This window comes from Rhipicephalus microplus, chromosome 2 (genome assembly GCF_043290135.1).
Source record: "Rhipicephalus microplus isolate Deutch F79 chromosome 2, USDA_Rmic, whole genome shotgun sequence".
Lineage (NCBI taxonomy): Eukaryota > Metazoa > Arthropoda > Arachnida > Ixodida > Ixodidae > Rhipicephalus > Rhipicephalus microplus.
In genome coordinates, this window is record NC_134701.1 from 50,162,363 (window position 1) to 50,185,430 (window position 23,068).

At 42.4% G+C, this 23,068-nt stretch overlaps 1 protein-coding gene across 6 annotated transcripts in view; it reads left to right on the forward strand.

Moving 5' to 3' along the window:
- Nucleotides 1–23,068, forward strand: part of LOC119169092 (protein regulator of cytokinesis 1) — a 119,405-nt gene that overhangs the window by 79,754 nt on the left and 16,583 nt on the right. The window contains exons 8-11 of one of the 6 annotated variants that reach the window (XM_075886450.1): nt 329–472; nt 813–1,046; nt 19,548–19,661; nt 22,641–22,735. In XM_075886450.1, coding sequence (XP_075742565.1) covers nt 329–472; nt 813–1,046; nt 19,548–19,661; nt 22,641–22,712 — 564 coding nt within the window. In that variant the 3' untranslated portion in view covers nt 22,713–22,735. Of the gene's footprint in view, nt 1–328; nt 473–812; nt 1,047–19,544; nt 19,662–20,014; nt 22,601–22,640; nt 22,736–23,068 lie in introns of those variants that run through there. The other 5 variants (XM_037420182.2, XM_075886449.1, XM_075886448.1 and 2 more) reach the window with 5 other exon arrangements.

The following is a 23,068-nucleotide window of genomic DNA, read 5'->3' on the forward strand; positions in this document are numbered from 1 at the left end:
CGCTAGACCGCTCAACCACGGCACATGAATGCACAGCTGGGCTCATGTTTTCCAACGAAAACGCGTCTAGAGGGCCGTTACTTCTCATGTACCAGTGCCGTTACTGCTCATGTACAGTTGCTTTCCCGCAAATGGTCAATTTGCAATGAGTGCCCTAGGGTTCCTTTGAAATTGCCTTTTTGGTATTACACTTCAAGTTTTAAGTTTTTGAGTCCACAGTTTAATCGTTAGTTGTAAAACCAGACTAATGTTTAAATTTGTTCTGGGCCCTTGAGACATTACTTTTTCATTCTGGCATACTTAGCTCTGTTTACATTTTGGTTTGCAGCTGCGAAAGGAAATTGAAAAGTTCATTGCAACCTACAGCGGATCCAACAAGATCTTTGATGTGTGGGGCAAGGACTTCCTTGAGCACCTGGATGCACAACAGCAAGCTCATGCACAAGAGAAGGAACGGGTGCGCCTCGAAAGGGTCTGTAGCATTTGCCTTTGAGGCATTCACTAGTCTAGCGCCCCAAACAATCTGATCTCTAAAATATTTTTTTATAAAAGAAAAAAAAAAGGCAGTTGTAAAATATTACCTGCATGTGATGCAAATGTGTTCCTGCTTTAATGGCGAGCCTAAGCGTACTTCAGTAAAGGAAAATATTAGGCTTAACAAGGTAGCTGGTATAACGCAGCTGGATTTCGTCTTTCTTCGTCTTTGCAAGATTTGATTGTTGATTTTAATTTTATCTCTGCATCCGAAGGGAATTCGCACGATGCTGATACGTTGTTTCAAATCGGCTTTGCTTGTTTTCCTCGTCCTTTAGGAGAGCCGTCGCAAGGCTACACCTTCGGTCTTAGGCAGCAGCAAGAGGGCGTACTGTGGCACCCCCTCCAGCAGTGCCTCCAAAATGTCCCGGCTTGGAACCAGCAGTGCCACTCTTGCCTGCTCCAGCAGGCGCCTGGGCACCCCAGGGAAGAGCACCCGGTCTGCGCAGGGCGGCACACCATCTGCTGCAGCTGCTGCGAGGAACATCCGGCGGCGCTCAATAAAAGCACAGGTGTGTCCACTGAAAACGATATTCTAGTGCCAAAAAAATCCCACCGTTAAAGTGGGTTGAGACAAAAAGATCAGAAAGATCAAAACATTTTATTTGTGTGCAAGTAAGATAGTGCACTATGTACTACTTGATCGCAGAATAGACATACGTAGTCTGTCAGCTTCGAGTGCTCCACGTAGCCAAGCGGAAGGTTCTTTGCCGTAAGGGACCTTATTATCCTTCGAGCCTCCTGCGATGATAGTAGCTGGGTAGGCTGGCTGCTCAACCTCAACTGCACGGCCCAGTCCGTGCAGAGAGCCATTTTTGGTGCACTATAGCCAGATTCAGTCACTATATCTAATATCGTGGCTCTGGAGCGTTGTACTAAGTGGTTTATTTAATCACAGAACTCCTACCAAGGTGGACAACGGTGCCATGGTTAAATGTGATATCGTATTTACTTGCGTAATGAACTCACTTTTTTCTTCAAAAAGTTGGAGTCACTTTAGAGAGAGGGTTCATTACGGGGGAGAAAAAAAAGTTACAATAGGTATAAGAGTTAAAATCTCACATGACGGTGTTCAAATACAGGCTCTTAATACCTCACCTTTTTAGAAGTAATGCTCTGCATGTTATGTACGAAGAAATATTTTGTTTTATTGATGCTACAAACTCTTAGGCTCTCCTACTACAATCGCAGTCACTCCTCCTCACTTATGTCACTTACTGCGGCCGCCTCCTCGTCGTCTGACCTCAGCGCATCGTCTTCTGTGCCAGCCAGGCTGTTGGAGATTTGTCTTCTTAATGCTACGGATAATCATGTTGCTTGGAATTGGGCCCCACGCCTCCAGAATCCAGCTGCAGAGCATCTAGATGGATGGCCTCCTTATTTTACCTGCAGGAGTTGGGTCATGGTTGCCTTCGGCCATCCACTTCATGTACACCGTTGCACATTGTTCTTGAAAGGTTTTTAATTGAAACGTCAAAGGGCTGCAGTAGAGACATCAGGCCACCTGTAACCACTGCGATGTCCTTCATGCGGCGTCGCACACCCTCCTCTCGACAATGAGCAGTGACGGCAGTAGGAGAGCACCCGGTCGTCGTCCCCAAACTGTCTTCAACCAATCCATCATCAGCTTTGCTCACATCCAGTCCTTTCCTTCAGCACAGACGTGGATGCCAGCGGGAATGGCATTCTTGGGCAGTGTCTTTTTCTTGAAAACGGCGATTGGGGCAGCTTCCTGCCATCAGCTGTGATAGCCAACATCACGGTGTTCTGTGGTCAGCTGCTTGCAATCAAACTTTTTCTGTGTGGTTCAACTTGCCACTGGATGTAAACGACTTCCAGGGGTTGAAACAATGCCACTGCATCTGCCATGTAGCGCTGGTACTTGCAGCAAGCAATCTTGAAGGTCGAAAAGCGCCCTGTGAAAGTGCAATGAATATGCCGTTTGCCACTGCGGATAAGTATTTATTGAAACTCCTCGCAGGCAGTGGCATAGCGTCACACTTGATATTTTTTTTAACTGAAACAGAATGCAATCGACAGAGTTCAAGCAAAGATTTGGTCAAAATATATATCGTGAGTAACCCTAGCGCCGAACTGACATGCCGTTCGCTTCCACTTGTGTTTACATACGCTGCACCCAATGACCGATGAAAAAACAACGGTTCCAATGTGCAGCATTGCTATGACCACCTAATTATTATGTCCTGCACCGAAAGTCGTGCACGCACGTATGCTTGCCAACAAATATCTTCACCCTTTGCCAATTTCACGGTGCTAAGTAACACTTGCTTACTAATGCAGCGTCGACGGACCCCCGTATCCCAAGCTCACTTTTCAACCTGACACGCTTGAAATAAAGCTACTTATCATTGGTCTGTCTGCCACAATGACGAGGTTGTTGGAATCTTGGTTGACACAGTCTTCAACCGTCTTTTCGTCGCTTGAGCTGGTAAAAAATGCGCAAAGTACACAACCTTGTTGGCGCATATGGTGATGGTACCGGTAACCCATTGACACTTGCAACCCACTGACACATGTGGACTACGCGGCAAGCAACACTCACAGCATTGACCGCATGTGGAAGGGGCTGTTTGGTAGCAGACTATGACACTGCTCCTTCGACTTGCGACGTCAGGCATGCCATGACGAAATGGCGGTCGCCGGCAGTGATCGGAGTTTGCAGCCGATGACCTGTAAGGCTTATTTTGGATTGAAATATTCTCTTACAGTCCAGTTTTCACACGTGTAAAAGCATAATTGACACTCTACCTTCATATTTCGCTGAAAGCCGTCAATCGTTGGGTAACCATGTCATGACTCCTTAAGCATAGTCTGATCAGTGTTCCCAATTTGAAAAAGCAGGAAATTCTTTTCCTGGCAGATCTGGAAAACGAAATGGTGAAAGTTCTGCATCATGGCGCAGTGTATTCACACGTCACTTCTTGGGCTGTTCTTGACACGACGCAGTTTCTTGTACGAAAACTCGTTTGTCATGCATGAAGCGTACAGAGTAGGAGCAGATTTATCTACAGTGAGGTACGCCAACTTCAGGCTTGCATCAGGCTCCAACAGCGACTACCGCATTGACGACTCCATTTAATGCAACTCATTGTTTATTTTCATTAATTTTTTTTCTTTGTAAACATGCTTACACAGTGGCTAGAGCCAAGATAAAAGCCGCTATAAGCAGTTTGAGGAGCTCATATATGTAGCCCCTAGTCTTTTTCGCCTTGCGGTGATGCATTAGCAGGTGGACGATTGTAACGAAATTTTCTCGATAGCCTTGCACCTTACCAGAGAGTTCATATTGTTGTGCAAATGAAAATTGTCATTTTATTCAACGGTAATAATTAATATTATTACATGCGGAAGCAATCGGCAAATATGGCAGAGGTGACGCCATTGAGTATTAAGTGTATACAATTAAACCTGGATATAACGAAATGGATAAACTCCTGGAAAAATTCATTATAAAGAGGATTTCCTTATATGCAGGTTTGGTAAGAAAATTCGTAAAACACGCAAATTAAACAAAAAAGGGACTGAAGGCACTGAAGGCAAAGCTATCCCGAAACACTTATTTTACAGTAAAAAAAACGCATTATTGCAATAGCAATTAAATGGACACTCTCGGCGGGTTTTTGCCATCGCCGCCATGTTCCGTAACAAGTCTAAATTGATGGCGTTCCCCCGCACATCGCAACTCTCACTAGTGGGTAAAAGCGCGCGAGCGCCGCTGAAGGAGAGATGAAATGAGTCGGCCCATCCCTATCGCCTGAAAAGGGCATAAAGTAACATCTCCCGCATGCTAGAACTGCCATCGAATGCTCAAATAGAAAGTAAGCCACCCGTCTTGAACGAGCCTGAAACAACGCTGAGAGGAGGGTGGGGTTCGCTCGAGTAACAATAATGAACTTGCATTTTAAGGTCGGTCGCGATTGCTGGCCCGCTTGCTATCTCCGCGAGTATCAGTGCGGTTTCAACACGAAGAAACTTCTCCCTGGAGTGGCCGTATTTGCTCACACTAGCGTTTTGTAGGAGCTCCGTGATACCGGACTCAAAAGAGTTTGCTGCCAGCCTTGCTTCTTATAACATTGCATTTTTTTGCTATCGCGTTCATCGCAAAACTACCAGCCTGTGAAACTCGCGGCACAGCGCTAGATGGAAGCACGTAAAAAGTCGACCTCCGAAGATCCGTCATCACAGTGGTTTCGAACAGTTTCCATCAGCGCCTAATCTGACATCCCTTCAGTTGTCAAGACATGGTTCGCTGAAATAAAAGAAAAGTCACGGTGTCGCCGCAAGGGCGAAGCAATGAATGCGATCGCAATAACTTGGAATGTAACGCTGATAACAGCAAGCAGATCGAAACGTGCAGTGCGTTGTTCACACGCAAATGACGCACGAAAACAACACACAGGACGAGAGCTAACTAACAACGTTTACAGCTCGACACTTGACCAGCTGTTTAAACAAAAACGTAGCAGGAAACGTAACTACAGGTACATATATAAGTGCGAACTAACAAGTGTCCCAGTTGTTACATCGCTGTGTTTGAAAAACGCGCTCTTTTCGCAAATGAGGCCTGTCCAGCAAGTGTAGTGATTTTTCTGCATTCGGCAACTAAAAGCAATCTTTCTCTATACCGAAAGATAAGCGCGTGCGCACAAGCATCTGCCCCCCCCCCCCCCCCCCCCCCCCCATTCGCCGGGCAAAGCACGTGTGGGAGAACAAGTCGGCGCAACGTGACAGGGCTGCTTTTTTTTTTTTCTTGAGCTTTCATAGACATGTACAGCAAACAACGGTGGCGGCGGCGGCATAAAAAACAAGAAAAAGCAGCAGAGCCTGTCCATATATTTACTATCGCAAAAAAAAAAAAAGAGCAATGCTGAATGTGGTCGGGAGCGGCCACACCATGTGCGCACAGTGAGACTATGCATGCGCGCACGACGTCGAAAATGAAGAGCGAAGGACAAAGACATGGATACCGCGGAAAACGATTCAGTAAAGCGCCCTTCTCATGTGGTGCGGCCCCACACATGTGATGTTAAAAACGTGGCACTGCCAACACGCAAAGTATATTTCTTTTCATTTTAGTTTGGAGTGTGTGTGGGGGGGGGGTTCTCGTCGCCACGCATGCACCCGTGGCGACGAGAACGGCGGCAACGCCGACTCATGGGGTCCAGGCCCGCCTGCCCGCCTTGCGCTCCCCCAGGCTTAATAATGAGCACTCACTCTCGCCTGGTGCACCGTGCGTGCCGCCGCAGCAGCGTTCACGCTTCGGCGGCAACGGGGCAGCCACGTAAGATGCATGCTCTTCCCAAAATGCCAAAATGTGGAGCGAAATTCTTAGATTGTCCGTGGGAAAAATTCATTGTATCAAGGTTGTCTCCCGCTGTTACTTTGTTACACACAGGTCGCAAATTCATGTGCTTATATAGAGCAACTGCGGGGAATAAAAAACTTCGTTATATTCAGGTACTTATTAATTTTTTTATTTATTTATTTATTGATACTGTTAGCCAAAGGCCGTTACAGGGTGGGGTAAAAAAATACACATGTTAACACAAGCACTACGGAATGAAATCAAGAAAAACAGCACAACGGGCAGTTTTAACAGAGGAGCAATCCAACAGATAAGTTAATTAAGGTTTGCACAGTAGTGACCAACGATTGGCATGGTAGCATAACTTCATAAAACACACTTGACGAAGGCTATACCATATACATCACAAACTTCAGCGTTGTAGGAACTTTTCCTACCAACAGGTGACAACGCCTAGATATAGTTACCTAGAGGAGTAATATGCCATTACCGTCTTTTCAAATTCCTCTGTAGAATAATTTGAGTTATGCTATGGGGTAGTGCGTTTCATACTTCAGTCGTTTTCGGAAAGAGAGAATATTTAAAGGTGTCAACCTTTGTAGGCATAGTCACAAACTGGTCCTTATGGCTAGATCTAACAACCCGTGAAAGACGTGGCAATCTGTTTTCTATGAATTTGTAGAGGTTGAAATTCGAGCAGTTGTGTTTCATTAAGTATATGAATTTTAACTTGGCCACTTTTCGTCGCAATCAAAGCTCAGGCAATTTTAGTTGAGTCAGCGTTTCGGTCGCTGAGTCTATGTACCTATATTTCGACATTATAAACCTTGCTGCACGCCTCTTTATTTTTTCAATTTTCTTTACTTCGTTTTTTGCATGTGGGTCCCATATTATGCTTCCGTATTCTAGTGCGGGACGTATCAAAGTCGGGTATGCTGTTAGCTCAACATCTCGGGAAGCGAATTTCAGCTTACATCTAAGTGACCAGAGTTTAACCTCAGTGACATTACATAAGTTAGTAATATGCTTTTTCCTAGATAAGTCATCTGATACTGTAATGCCTAAATACTTAAAGTGCCTAACTTGCGTCACTGACTTTCCGTTTAATATGTAATTGAAAACTGACACATTTTTTTTTGTTTTTTTAGTTATGCATGCATATACCGTTTTCTCTTGGTTTATTTTCATTTTTCATCGTGTGCACCAATCACCAATGGATTGCAATGCTGAGGCTAACTCTAGGTAATCTTCATGAGATGATATTTTAGAATATATTAGACAATCATCTGCAAACAGACGAACAGTAATTTTGCAACTAAGGCCACTTGTAATATCATTCATATAACAGAGGAATAAAACAGGTCCTAATACTGATCGCTGGAGGACACCAGACGTTACATTTAACATTCTCGATTTCTTTCCTTTCACCTCCACATATTGTGTCCTATCAGCTAGATATGATTCAATCCACTTAAGTATATTTAAGTTTACTCCAAGATCAAGTAATTTACCAATTAAGTGCGAGTGGAAAATGCAAAAGGCTTTCGATAAGTCTAAGCAAATTCCATCTATTTGACCTGTTTTATTAATTATTTCAGCGAAATCGTGCACTGTTTCAGCAAGTTGGGTGATTGTGGATAAGTCTCCTAAATCTATGCCGATTAGGATTTAAACCTGTTTGAGCTTTCGAGAAAACTAAACAAGCTTTTTATAACATATGCTCGAATATTTTACAGCATGCGCATGTAATGGATATCTGTCTGTAATTTTGTACTTTATGTTTATCACCTGTTTTGTGTACTGGTATGACTCGCTCTATTAGCCAATCATGTGGTAATTTATACTGCTCAAGAGACTCATTAAAAATTATCAGTAAATATTTAGCAATTCATTCCGAATATCTTCTCAGGAGTTGATTAGGAATGCCATCCGGGCCAGGAGATTTTTTGGCATCAAGGTATAATAGGAGAGAAAATACGCCTCCTTCAGATAACATAACGTCGAGCATGTCTGAATGCGCTTTATCCATTTTAGCTCTTATCGCTGTAGGCAAAAGTGTGAAAGGGTCGAAAACAAAGTTAAAATATTCATTGTACTTATCAGCAATTTGAATGGGGACAGTAATTATACATCTATTATTTGTAATATAGGTCACATTCCCCCGAGATGGAGCAAGGTGATGCCAAAATCGCTGTGGCCATTCTTTCATAAACTTTGACAAAGTGTGTGAAAAGTAATGTTCTTTTGCGGTAAATAGTTTTTCCTTGAGAGTAATTGAAAGATTATAGATCTCATTATGATCTTGGTTTTTTTGTTTCCCTTCTATGTTTTAATTTCCCTTTTAACTGTATTTCTCGGTTCACCCAAGGATTTCGTCTTTTCACGTTTTTTACGTTTATTGGGATGTATTTATGCATACAAAAATCAACGATATCTTTAAACTTATCCCACAACGTATTGACCTCACCTGCTCCATCAAACGTCTCCAGTTGCGTCTCAAGGTAGTCTAAGATGCTGACATCACCTGCAGCAGCGAAATTTCTTACATGTATTGTTTCTCTGGGAGACTTGGCTGGCAGTACACTTTTACGCACACTTGAACAAGCTTGTGGTCTGATATTCCTTCGTTAACAGAAACAGTATAATCAGTAATTCTGCTATCCATAAATACAAGGTCAAGGATTGAATGAGTGGTAGCACCAATTCTAGTTGATTTGTTAACAATCTGCGTTAAATCCTTGCTGAATACCATGTCAAGTAAAGCGTCACAGAGTGTTTGTGGTCCGCAGAAACAGACTGCCGTATATCCCAACGAATATCCAGTAGGTTAAAATCACCTGCTATAATTAGGCGCATGTTCTCTGGCACATTTGCAACCAAAAAGTCCTGAATCGATTTTAAAAAAGCAAGAGGGGCATTGGGCGGTCTATATATTGCTCCATTTACACAAGGACAGCCATGCAGCATTGATCTACACCAAATACTTTTCGTTATTGGAACATTCGGGTAATGCCACTAATTTATTATTTTTTTTTGTAGACAATTGCTACTCTACCACTAAGATTTTCACAATCTTTACAAATAATTTGATAGGAGGGTGGTATTATTTCGCTGTCGGCTCTGTCCTGACGTAACCAGGTTTCAGGCACAATAACAATGTCCGGGTTATACAGGAGAAAAAGGTGCTCAAATTCAGTGGTTTTTTTCACTAAGCTGTGAACAATAATGTTTATCACCAAGAAATGTCGAGATTGGTTTCTATATTGTCAATCAGACTCTCCTCGAGTTCTACTTTTCCTGCCTATTTTTATTCTACGGGATTGCGCATTGTTCCATGCATATAGCTGGTTATCAGTGACAATCTTATCATGCGAGAGCCGAATCTTCAAAGCCCGGTCTCTTTCAGCTTTTGTGCTTTCCCATAACTTTTTCCGCTTCTGTAACGTGGTTCCACAAAAGCCGTCCGAGACTGAAATACCGGTTCCTTTCATTTTTTTGCAGTTTTTGAACACCGCAACTTTTTCTTTGTAGTCGAAGACCCTTATAATAACTGGACGTGTTTTTCCTTCCTGCTTTCTGCCAAGCCTATGTATACGTTCTGCTGAGGTTACCTTAACCTTAAGCCTTTCTCGAAATACATCAGTTAGCACTTTCTTTTCAGTCTTTTCAGTAGTTTCATTATCACTTTCGGCGATGCCAAACATTATAAGATTGTTTCTGTGACTGTGGTCTTCCAGATCAGCCATTTTTTCTTGTTGTGCCTCTATGGTGTTCGCCATAGCCTTCAGGGTTGTCTCGAGATGAGTGAGTGTCTCGAGGCGAGCCTTACTACAACCTTCATTGTCTTCTCTATCTCAGACATTCTCTGATTCAGTTTGTTTAGTTCAGAAGAAAAGGAAGATTGGTCAGCCTTTGTCTTCTCCGATTTCTTTCTGCCCTTCCAAAAGTTTTTGTAGCATACCCTCTACTTTAGGACCGGGATTTTGTTCTATATCACCACAGAGCAGCGGTAACATTGACAAGCATGTGCAGGCAAGATCAATTCACGTTTTGGGGCACGGCACAGCAACAATAAACCCATTGTCACTTTTGAAGCATTTTCCAAACCTACTAACCTGAAAATGCAGTACAGGCAGTTTAGGAGGCTTCATCTTAATAGATTTGCCGTGCCCACGAAGGTCCTCAGTGCCGACTGCCCTTAAGTAGCCTGTGTGATCCGTTTTCAATGTGGGGGCGGTGGCCGTCACTGTTCCATACGCATGCGCAGGAGCATAGTAGATGGCGTTCGTAGAAAGCCGCACAGCATGTTCCAAGCGACGATGGTCAGTTGTATGTGGAGGTATGGAATTATATGGAGGTATGGAATTATTTATATGGAGGTTCGTTATTAGCACGTATAACTGTATTGTGTAAAACAATTACACAACAGTTACAAACACGACAATTACAAAACTTGGACGACGCTTGAGCTTCGCCTTCAAGAGTAAACCGTGTCCTGTGCGAATCATCTTATTTACTAGCCTATAGCTTTAGTCTCAGTGTATGCCTCAACCATACCGTGAGGGAACGAAGGACACTGCATGCAAGACTGACCGTTTCAAATTATCGTAAAATGTCTATTGAAAGTAAAATTGTCAAGTGCCAACTACGCGAATCCGCGAAGGGCTCTCTACGGGTGGATAAGGCAACACTCGAACATATGTTTGAACGCTCGCTCTTTAATGAGTGGTCCTCTAAACACACACTCGTTGCACATTTCACATGTTTTGAAGCCTGGCGGAATTCTAAGCTTCTACCACTTAATATTGCGTGCGTTGAGGAGATTCCTTCTACTACATGAACGAAATAAGTGTAAACATAAGGCCCCACATTTTGGTTTGACACAATATCAATGAGAACTTGGGCTACATGACAATCATATTGTTACGTTTATTAGGAACAATATTATTCCTTTTTTTTTTTCGAATCAGTTTTGACCATTGCGATGCTCCAGCTGTTTGCCACGCTGAGAGCCTTGGTTAGATTCGTACTTTTATTGAAGTTTTTTATTTATTTATTTTATTGGCAGGTTTTCTATTTTTATTTTTTCATGAACAAGATGGTGTTTTCTCACTCACAATCGGTGACGTTGACATTGGAATTTCTGCCAAACCTGCTCCTTAACGCTATCGCGTTCAAATACATGATATACATGGCATAAATATTTATAAATATAAGTGAAGAGACAGTTGTTTATTCGACAACGTAATTTCAGCGCATGATCAAGACACACACTGAAAGGTAGTTACCTCTAACAACAATACCCCAGGAATGTGAGCGGACGGGCAAAGCAAATTGAGGCCATGTTACTATACCCAAGTTTTTAAATCCGGCATAGTGAAGTAAACCATTTGCATGCCATCGTTTGTTCTTAATTGGAGTATAAACCAAATAATGTTGATCATTACAGACCTCCAAAAAAATCTGATACAATTCAAAAGGTAGGAGCAAGCTTTGCATCGCAAAAATAGAAAGCTCACTTCTAAACACAATGTCTACGACATTCAATTTGAAAATGACAACATGGTAACTCATACAGTCATGGTTTTCTGCACAAGAACTTTTGATCTCGCGGGAAAAAAGCAAGAGCTCGTACCCGGTATCCTTCCGCGCTTGTTTCCAGCAATTCCACACCATATATCGAAGCCAAAATGTTCCTAACCAAGGTGCCAATCCACCAAAAAACGCAAGGCACCCCTCGAATGCCTAGTTCCCAGTTTGGACGAGACGCCAGAAATAGAACAGCAAGATGAAACGCACAGGACGAACAATGCTCTCAATACTTGGAGAGTTGCATCACAGTGACATTCGATGAATTTTCATCTTTCGTGCTGCCTTCAGAGCAGTGGATATTTCTGCTTTAATGTATATTTTCATTATGAACCAACACAATCATATATAAGTGGTCATCTTTTACCAGTGATCATGTTTTGTTACATTTGCTTCATATTACAGCAGCAGATATTTTACTCTATCACAGCGTTGTCATTTCTCAACCTTGTAGTAGGTAACGGGATGTGGCACTTGTTAGTGTCACTTCTTCCCGGTGTAGCATAGTCCACCAGTAACACACTGTGAGTATACTGCATCCGTGGGTACGTTTGCAGAAAAATTGAATAAGTGATAACGTGCAAAGAGTGCTTAGCATCTCTCGCAAGAACCCCTGGGGCAGACACACCCAAACCAAACGAAAGTGCACTCACTTAGATGAGGTGTTTTCGAGAAGGCGGCTTACGTCACCACTTACGCGGCCTTCCATCTACATTAAAAACAATTGAAAAAGCTATCTAAAGGAGTTTCACAAAAACCCAATGGTTGGTGACCTCCTTTGGATTGTGCTTGAAAAGTTGCAGCAATTGCCACTGCATCTTTGGGTTATATTCCTCAAAGTGAGAGGGTGATGGCTGGAGTATTAACGTTTCATATTGTGATGAGAATACCCTTTTTCTTTTTGCTAGAAAACCAATCGGGAGCATTCTGAAAATGTGGAAAATGCGTGAAGGAAGGTGAAGTTTCTGTAACGATTCCCACTCCGCTCTCGGTGGATAGCAGTCCTAAAGACTTGTCTGGTAAACAGTGTAAAGCATGGGTACTGTTTTTTTCGAGAGCGTCTTTTTTTGTAACTAGTGAAAAAGATCAGTACTGTTTTTCTAGAGCATTTTTGAATTCCAGGAAGTCGACTTCTTTGAGACTTTTACAGATGTTTTGGGCCGTTTTTTGTCTAGGCACGACTGCTCTAGTTGAAATGGTAGGGGTAGTCATAAAAACTAAGCTGAAAATGCTCATTCACCTAGAACCCAACATACTTTGAGGTTAAAGGCAATGCAGACAGCTGAAATACAGGCAGAACATCGACTCTTAGCCAACTTGCAATGGACAACGCATCGAGGCCAATCTACACAGGTGACTGTGCGTATCCACATAAGCAGTCAACAAATGCGATGCGAGAATGTCTACTGGAAGCACGATGAATGGTTAAGGGGACACTAAACACAGATATTAAGTCGACATTTATTGTTGAAATAGCGGTCCAGAAACCTCGTAGTGTTACTTTTGTGCCAAGGAAGGGCTTATTTTGTATAATAAAATCGTGTTTTAGTGGCCTGCATCAGGTTAGCGCACTTCAAATTATCCACCTCAAGAAGATGGTTTTGGGACGTGAAACCCCACAAATCACCTCAAAAAGTGGACAGACCCATCTCATTGTTGCCATGCAAACGTTGCCCAGCTTTACTGTGCGGTCGCCGACACTAGCAGACAGAACTAAAGCAGTGGGAGCCACAGCAGCAACAACGACCATTGATCAATTTCTTGCAATTGGCTCCAAGATGGCAGACGTGTTTTGGTTCAAATGCGCCCCGCTAGATGGCAAAAACCTGTCCACTTTAACCACGCGAAAATTAGATTTTTGAACCACTCATACCATTCCCCATAGTAACGTCGGCGGTTCTTTTTCCATGAATCAAACAGAAACGAACTAGCAGCATTTCATTGTGTCTCCTGCTGCACTGAAGGTAATCGCTAGTTATCGATCTAGCTGCACTAGATCATTACTAGTGATTAATTGTAGGCGGTTTGTCTGGTGTCATCAGTATCATCTTGAGAATGTCCTACTGCAGCGCATGTATTCTTGTGCATTTACCTTAATTTATCTGTAAGTAAGGCACTGTTGTTGATAACATTGAATTGAATTGAGTTTTATTGACATAAAAATAGTGTACAGTATACAACAGTGTAAAAAAAATGCATCTGAATCCCTAGCCAAAGGTTAGTTGAGATTCATTCAAAAAAGTAATTTATAAAAGGGCATGTCATTTACACACAAAAGAAGGTCTTCAAATGCAAGTATCTTGCACATGGAGAACTGAACGTAACGTAATGAATTTACAGTGCTTGGCGAATGATCATGATCATGGATGCAGGCAGAAAAAAAAAAGTTAATGAGAAAGGTATGTAAGGCATAATTTGAGAACATATCAAACTTCACAACAAATAATTGAGTGCATTAAGATATAGGAAAACTAGTCATGACATATGTATCTGTATAGCATAACAATACTGATTAAGGACTGAAATAAAATAGATTCTAATGCATACATACATATTATATAATAGGTGTGTACGTAAGTATTGTAATAGTGTGCTACATAACTTTTTCGAAAATGTATTTAATATAGCTATTTCTAGCATTGTATTATTGGGCGTCTATATTTTATTTAATAAATATTTCTTTAGTGCAAGAGAGAAATTCTTATTCCGTTTTATTTCTCGTGGAAGGTTATTCCACACTGCGACTCCATTAGCAGTAAATTTTCGTTTACCGTATACGTTTTGCTTGCTGAGTCGGGTATTTTCCTTTTACTTTGTTACGGCTTTGACAATCGGAACATGAAAAATTTGCTGAGGAAACTGGATAGTTAGTGTTTATACTTGAATGGACCATGAGAACTGTTTTATAATCTATTAGTGTGTTGAACGGCATGATGTTTAGATTTTGGAAGAGTGGTAGTGTGTGTGCCATACATACATACATTGAGCTTTCACTTAGACTTAAATTGTTATTTGATTTTAGTGTCCCTTCAAGTTTGATAATAGTAGTATAACAAGTAATACAATATAGAAGAAGTACAACAAGTAGTACAATAGTAGTACAAAATGTCACCTCGGCTAGCCTTGCCTTAAAACAAGTGCACAAAGGGCAAACACTGAAAGGGGAACTCTGGTGATCTTTTTCATTCATAGATTTCGATAAAACTTTCAGCCTACGCTCTTTTTGTACCCTGATAATGTGCCAAGTTATAAAACTGGGATTGGTTTAGCTTATTGGAAAAATGATTTCGCATTTAGTAGCGAATTCCGGAATCACGTTTAAAACAGCAGGCCTGCCTGTGTATGTCACGTATGTGTCTGCTCTTTTTCTGCCCCCCCTCCCCCCCTCGCCCAGCAGGTGGATACAGTGCATGCTTTTTTTTATGAAGCAACAACGACACGAGATGATTCAATTTTGTCAGCTGCATAGCGTGTAAGTCGCTCACATCTGGTCTTTCAGTAATAATTAGCAACGAGGAGATTCATGCCAGGTAAGACAGCTGCTTCATGCACCGGCAGGTCAAAATCAAAAGGCGATGCTTCCACGTTTAGATAGTAGCTGCGATTTTTGCTCAACTCGTCACTGGTAAGTTCAGAAGGGCTGGTATAGCTTGACTCTGTGTCGTGTGACATCATCAGCTTGCTTTTCGTGCGATGAAAGCAGCACGTGTGCCATGTTTACACCTTGGCTAGCTGTGGTGGCTTTGGTATCGGCCCAGTTTCTGCTCGGGTATGTCCCCCTCAAGACGTGCTTCATGGGTGTATATATAATTCTATGCCTTGGGAAAAATAGTTTCCCGCCTCGGCTGTGGCTGTTCTCCTTCTCAGAGGCCAGCACTTCGGGCCCTTGGTCTTCGGCATGTCGCGTTTGATGCGCAATACAACAGTGGCATAAACAGGGATTTCGTGATGTCATCGCATGCTTAGCACAGAGCAGCTCCCTGTTTGTTTTGGCGCAATGTTTATTGCTTATTTAAAATTATTGACTAGTGTCAGCTGAATGAACCGTGTCTCTCATAATCATATGGTGGTTTTGGGACTTTAAGCCCCACATATCAATCAATCAGCTGAATGAACCCCCCTTGCTGTTGCAGGACTGTTAATATTATTTGAAAACGGCATTATCTTAATATAGCCGAAAATGCACCGGTGTTCTCTTTTGAAGGCCGTTTTAGGGTCATTAAAATGCAGAATTTTTCTTAGTTATCTTAAGATGATCACCTACAGTGAACATCATGCCAATCTCTTGTCGTTACAAGGATTACTCTGTGACATAAGCACATTGTTATTAGTATTTCTAGAGAGCAGCTGTTTCCATGGTTTGGAAGAGTGGTGACATGCACAATTTCTCGTGCACTATTTGGTGTACTATAACAAACAATTTGTATTCAAAAATACTAAACTTTATTTGGACTTTACTTTCATTATTCAAATTTTCTTCAAAGGTGAAAATTTTATGTTGACACGTGCCTAGTATTTACTTTAGTCACTGTAATTAGGAAGGAATAAAAATACAAACTCAAGGTGAGGCCCTATGAGAGACAGTAGCAGTTCATTTAAGCGTGGGCCATGAAAAGTTCACTTTTTGAGCAGCAGTTGAGTGTAGGGAATTTTGCATTGTCACTACCTTTGACCCAGATATGTTTGGTTCCATTGAGTTTATGTCGCATATAACACTTACGAAGCCTGACTCTAATAAAACGGGCAAATGAAGTCTCTTGGCTGAAGTTGCCACTGTACACGGATGGACACATGCTGGAGCAATGCCCAAAGCAGCTTTGACTAACAATAGATCCAAATTTAGATGTGGGTACATGCCTTGCATGACGTGCAGGTCTTTCAGGTTTTGAATGTCAAGGTGTCAACTCGCGAAACTCCCTAAAAGACGAGACTGCTTGATATTTATATTTAATCTGAGAACACATAACTAGGCTTGCGAGAATATTCAGATGCTTTGAATATTTGCACGAAAAATGCAGTATTCAAATTCGCTTTGAATTGAAGTCATTAAAAATATTCATATTCGGAATGAACGAATAGATGCATATTAATCTTCATGTGACACCTTGTAAAAGTAGTTTCACTGCAGTGAAGTGGTGCTAAGCCATGAAAATGCATATCTAAGTGAAATGAGCACTGCCATGAAGCCCCATTTCTTGGTCAAATAAGGAGATTACCCTCGCATTGATTCATTTTTCTTTAAGTTTAGGAGCTTGTTATACTAATATGCTCTAAGTTTAGCAAACTTTAAAAAGTAACATAGTTGACTGGCTATCACCTGCATTCTACCGAAAGTCTAATCCTCTTGCTACTATTTAAAGTTGTTCCGCTTTCTTTGATGCAGAAAAATGGCATTTTCACAGGCCTTGTTTCTATTAAAAAAAAATCTGCAGGTTACGTAGTTCATGACCAATATGCCCATTATTCATTATAATATGCAACATATATGCTATTCGATTTAAAAGTATTTGACCGAAGTTGCTATTCGCTTCGAACCTAAAATTCACTATTTGCGCAAGCAACGCGCAACCCCAACATAGACAAATGATTGCTCTACAGGCATAACGGATCCTGCCCCTGAGGTAAATTACTAACAAATGCAGATGCTGTATGCTTAGTTCCTAATTATTCTGCTCCACTCGTCAGTTCCTATGACACGATTGGTTGAGGAGAGAAGTCACAGGGACCTCACCAATGTCAGTGATGGAGATGCTTTGGTGAGACCTACGGAGGTCGACGAAGGTACCATTGCCGTCATTGTTGAGCATTTGTAGGTTCTGCTGCGTTTGGGAGCCTTCCTAGGCTACTGGTCAACGCTGAACTCTGAGGTTGTGTTCCAGCCAGACAGCAATGTCTTAGCTCGTGCCCGAAGCCCAACTGCTCAGACTTTTCCACGGGCACAGGAACGCATTGCAGAAGCAGCGCACCACAGCACTTGTTTGCACACTTAAAACATAAGTAATACAAACGTTAGCCAGTTTCATCTAGTATATGCATTATTCAGTGGCAGCTCGGCTTTATTGTGGCATGTTTAGCTGCTCAAGTTAACTTCGCAACCATAGAGTTTCGTAGAATTATACCTAGAGGGGAATGTGGTGCTAGTGTCTACGCGGGCTCCTTCAGCGCCGCTTGTACCATGCGCCATGTACCAGGCTTCAAATCTGCTTTGAATGGATTATATTGAGATTTGCGACGCTTCTTTTTTTGTGTGTGTGTAAAACAAAGTGGTATGAACTAATGTCTAATTGAACCCTGATTCATTTATTTGTATGCGAAAATTCATTGCTCAATTTTTTGTGACCAGGTGGCAAAACTGAAACCTGGGCATATTTCACTACCAGGGTATGCATTGCTCTGCCATGGCCTTCCAGATTTGGCATCAAGATTTAATGAACCATTTTTTACAACACTTGAAAACCAACATGCTTGTTCCTCTATGGAAAGTACGCTTTGTCTATTTAAGAAAATGACAGTACAGTATTAAGTGAGAAACACTTAACATTTCGACTTCTGATATGCTAGGTGTGTCTATCCAAGTTGTTTGCCCTTAACGCACATTTGGTTTGGTTGTGAGGTCGAGTCAGTGAAACGTGACAGTGCGTCTACTTAGCTTCGTGACCATTTTGCAGTCAATTTAAACGAGTTTGGGCAAAATGTGCTTGTGAAAAAAGGTTAACTTGATGCAGTATCCTGCACTGGCATTGGACTAATCTATGCGCAGCGGTAAGTGAATGATACTTCGTTTAAACTGTCAAATATGACTCGTAAAGCTTGAACATCACAGTAAATCAAGAGACCTGGTGGTCTTCAGTTTCTTGGAACAACAAAAGCACTTCAGCGCTTTTCACCGCACCCCACTACCCAGGCTGGGCGAAGAACTAAATTGAAACTAAAAAATGTCTGTAGACAGTTTGCTAGCTAGTTCTATTCAACCCGAACCAAAGCCTGTACTTCCCATAATTCCCATGTGGGTACATGATCGCAGTGCCAGATTCCTCTCTAGGTATTATTGTATGAAACTCTATGTTAGCATCCTTCTGATCTTTTATTGCGCTAAACAACATCCACTACTCTAGCCATAGTCGACATCCCCAAAGGCAAGAGCCATGTTGGCAAGGTGTGCTGCCGCACACTGCTCGCTCTGCCTTCTGCCAGGCTCATTCTTGGCACAGGAGCTGTCCCAAGATGGAGGTACTCATAGTTGCTCCCGCCAAGAGCAAGATTTGTTCAGTCCTTCACTATTTGCGTGCCAAAGAGGCTTCGCCCAAGAATATTAATCATGGCCACGAGTGCACGTCTGTTCAACACTTACAAAAGTTGTGCAGGGAAGTTCAGTGCCAGTCAGAATGGAGTGGAAGACTGCCAGTTCAGAGACCATTATTGAGATATTCCAGAGCGATGAACCTGACGCTCGGATTCCTGGGAGTTCTTAAGGTGCAGTAGAAAGAGTTTCGACTGAAAAATTGTGGTATCATAGATGTTGTGCTCCTTGGGTACCACGCATGTTGACTGCAGAAAACTAGGAGAAATGGCTTGCCTGTGCTAGTTAGTTTCTTCAACAGTGTCAAGATGATCAGGAAAAATTGGTAGACGCCATTGTTATAGGAGACAGTGTGGGGGTTTCATTTCACTCATGAAACGAAACAGAAGTTCAAACAATGGTGTCACTCAATGTCATTAGTCACAAAGTCATGCCAATGAACCCTTTTAAAAATTTTTACGTTGGCCTTCCTGCTATGCATTGAACAAATTATGGCGGCTTGTCATTTAGTGGAACTAGCATGCTCAAGCACTGTTTGCTTACACAGTAACGTGAAGAATGTTGAATTGCCTCTCTTGATATAGACAAGCCCCAGTACGTTCAACTAGGACTGCGTGTCCGCTTGAAGCACGACAAGTGCCGCCATTATTTGTTCCAGTATGCTGTGCAGAGAAGTGCACTTGCGACTTATGGAAAGTGACCATTGTACTGGCTTTCGAGCAATGTTTAATGTGCATGGCACTTGTAGCAGCCTTTCGTATAGGTAGAAATGTTGTCTGTTCATGTTGACTGCAGCAGAAGAAACTGGCCTCCGGACGACAACTGTTCCGCAACAAAGGAGCCAATGAGGCTGGACCATCCACCAGCACAAGTGCGCCTGTTGGTGAAGTGACGAACATGGACAGCTTTGCTGTAAGTGCACAGATGTATACATTGGCCACCGCACCCTAGGGCGTGTACAGTCGAACCTCGTTATATCGAACGGCGCAGCGATCGCGAAATAGTTCGATATATCCAGAATTCGATATAAAAAAAATCACGAAAAAAATGCGTCAACAGCTTGCTGAAAACAACCAACGAACCGTTCAAGCGTCGTGCAGTAAATACTCACTTGAAGATTCAAACATAGCATTTATTGTGTTGGTTTAAAATATTGAAAAAGAGCAGCCTGCTTTTTGTTGGCCATGGCGTGTTTGACGACTGCGTCATCAATATAGTCCAGGCGATCCATAAGTGATAGGCCGGTGCCTTCAATTGCGCTGCAGTGGCGGCGCACAAGGGCCAAGGCAGCTACGACCTCAGCTGATGTCGGGAGCGGGGCACCATCAGCGCTTGCGGGATCCACCTCGGCAGAGTCTTCATTTGGCTGCTCAGCGGTAGCTTCAGCGACAATCTCCACATCCGTGAGCTCCACCGTTGTGAGCTCCGCCGTTCGGAGTTAGGCCTATCGCGCACGACAGGCCTTACTTTGAACGCACGTACACTGCGAGCACAACGACCGATGCCTGCCGATGCTACGGGGGAGGAGCTTGCAACAAGTGCGCAGTGTGCCGTTGACACCATAGAGACTGCAACGACTGCAAGCTGCAAGGCTGCAGCGTGAGTCCAGGTGTAAAGTGCGCACATGGCGCGCCCATGCTGGCTCGCCTGACTGCTTTCCCCTCCATGGCTTTCCCTTTTCCGGCGGCAGCGCGGGCCGCGTCCGAGATAGTCGTCTGCGTTCTTTCCCTCCTATACTTTCCTCCTCAATCTTTACCTCCCACTCCCCCTTCCCCCGCGCGAAGCCGTCTCGGTGCCTTCGTATTGAAAGAAAATAACAGCTCCGCCCTTTTCACTTTTCTCATTCAAGAACCTCTATTGCAAGGCTGCGGCGCGCGTACGCCGCTACGTTAAAGTGGCGCTCTCGGCGCCATCGATGTGTGCAGCATTCGTAAACGCCCGCAGCTCTACCGCTACTTTCGAGAGTTGCGGGAAAGCTCGCCGCCTGTCAATGGAGCGCGGGCGGTTTGGGGTGACCGAGTTCGATATATTCATTATATGTCAAACTTTGTTCGAAATAAAAAATCAATAATGCATGCGATTTCCCGCGTGATATAGGAACCATTCGATATAGCAATAATTCGATATATCTGTGTTCGATATATTGAGGTTTGACTGTACTACTTCACTGGACACCTCCTATAGCTGCGTTTTTCAGACACGCTCATTGGTGTCGTTTAAAAAAAAAAGGTGTGCTACTTATAAAGTCAATTGAAAGTCTTAAAATAGGGATACCTCATAGGACCAGGAAAAGGTTTTCCATTTAACTGAAGTTCAATTTACTGACTATTGCTAAGCACTAGCCTTGATCTAATCTTTCAAGAGGCAGCTGTTTATTCAGTCTGCTGTATCGATAGGAAACATGTCCATCTCCCTAGTGGCCCTACTTGAGAGGTATTTTCTTTTTGAATGGATCTTTAAAGTGCTATCACAGTCAGAAGTTCAAGGCCTCGGTGTTGTTAGCCACAGCGTTAATTAAGACTAACAGACACCAAGGAAAGTGTGGGGGGCATTGTAGTGAATATGATGTAAATTTGAAGTAAATTGGATGAGACAATAACTTTTTGTTAATTCTAATTAATATTGTGCCTAGCAAACTAAACAGAGCCTTTAATATTCCTTTTTGGCCAGCTCATAAAAGGATCCTATTCCATGCTTGATGATGCCAGAAAATAGCGCAAAGAAACGGAGACACAAGACGAGGACACACGACACACGGCGCAGGCATCATTCAAAAGTAGCAGGTTTAGCCCCTGCCAGTGACAGGTCTTTTTCGTCCACTTTCCTTTCTTTGAATTTCTATCATAATCATTAGAAATGACATCCCTAGCACTTTTGATGGTTTTCTCATCAGTTCTAGTTGCACATCTTGGGTAGCTTGGGTGTTTTCATGTGCCCATTTCAAATGGGAGATTACTTTTTCTAGTGATTTTTCTAGGTAAACGAAAATGCTGCCTAAATAGAACGACTGCTTCTAAATGATTATTTTTGTAGTCCCTGTCCATCTGTTAGAAACACCTGTTAAATGGAACATATTTTTTCAGTCCCTTCTCGTGCCATGTAACGAATCAACCATTCTTGTATTTGCGCGAGAAAATCGAAACTGAGTCTTACAGATAAAATCAAAATGCTGGAATATTTGAAATGCAATGAGAACTGCATGCAAATAATATAATAGCTGTTCCATATATATTTGAAAGAAAGCTGTGCTGAAGATTACATTCAGAAAAGTTCCACATGCCACAACATTGCTCAAGTGTTCAACAGATATTCATTTTCTTTTCATTGCGTTTAGTTTTCATTTGTAATTATTTTGATGTGCTGAATTGCTCTGTAAAATTAGAAACCACACTATGGTAAAATGGAATTACATAAGGAATGGACAAGTAAATTGGAGCTTCGAAGCAAATAGCGATTTGATTGCACACTTGTGAATTGAATACTTCAAATAGTTTAAATCCCATATTTATGAAGAGAAAAAAACATTCTTGTTTTGATCATAACCCAACTCGAACATTATTTCAAATGGGAAGGTCTGTGGGAATGTCACTTTTGTAGTTCAAGGTGAAGTGGCAGTAACTTCGAATAGGAGCAGGATTTGAGTGGCAGTAGGGTGCTAATTAAAAGTGGTGGTACAATAATCGAGGCTCGAGTAGTATCCATGTTTAACCTTGGAGCATGGTTTCATAGCAGTGCAGATTTTCCGTGGTTAAAGAGACTGTCTACCACGTTTTGTTTTTCTGTTTTGTGTCGAAATGGAAGGCATACCACCTGAAATGCTGCTGCTGTTTCTCTAGAAAGGAGTAGAAATTTTTAAAATAAATTTTTCTATGTTTCTTTATCCTATATTAGGTAGGAAGACTCCCACAACACTGGTCATCTCGTGCAATAGCAATGTTTTTGCCAGTGAAAATTAAAAAATAAAACCACATACAGTTTCAGGGGTGGAAGTGATGCACCATCCTGATCAAAAATGCATTATTGCACAGAAGCTGCTCCCACGTGGTGCCTTCAGGTGCTGTCATCTGTGATGCGGTGAGCTCAAGTGAGCTCCGATCATCATCTACCGATGTCTTCTTTGTGGCATGGTGACGGCGTGAAAGGAGCAGTCTTGCTCGTTTTGCCATAGCAATAAATTTGAACGTTCTACGAAGTAAGGCTATCGATAACTCTTTTGCATCCAATCTCTCGTAACTCCCCCAAAATGCCGGAGGTGTATCGGAATACGGTGCCTCCATGGAGCGAAGTGGTTTTCATACTCTAAGCTCAATGCGAAGTAA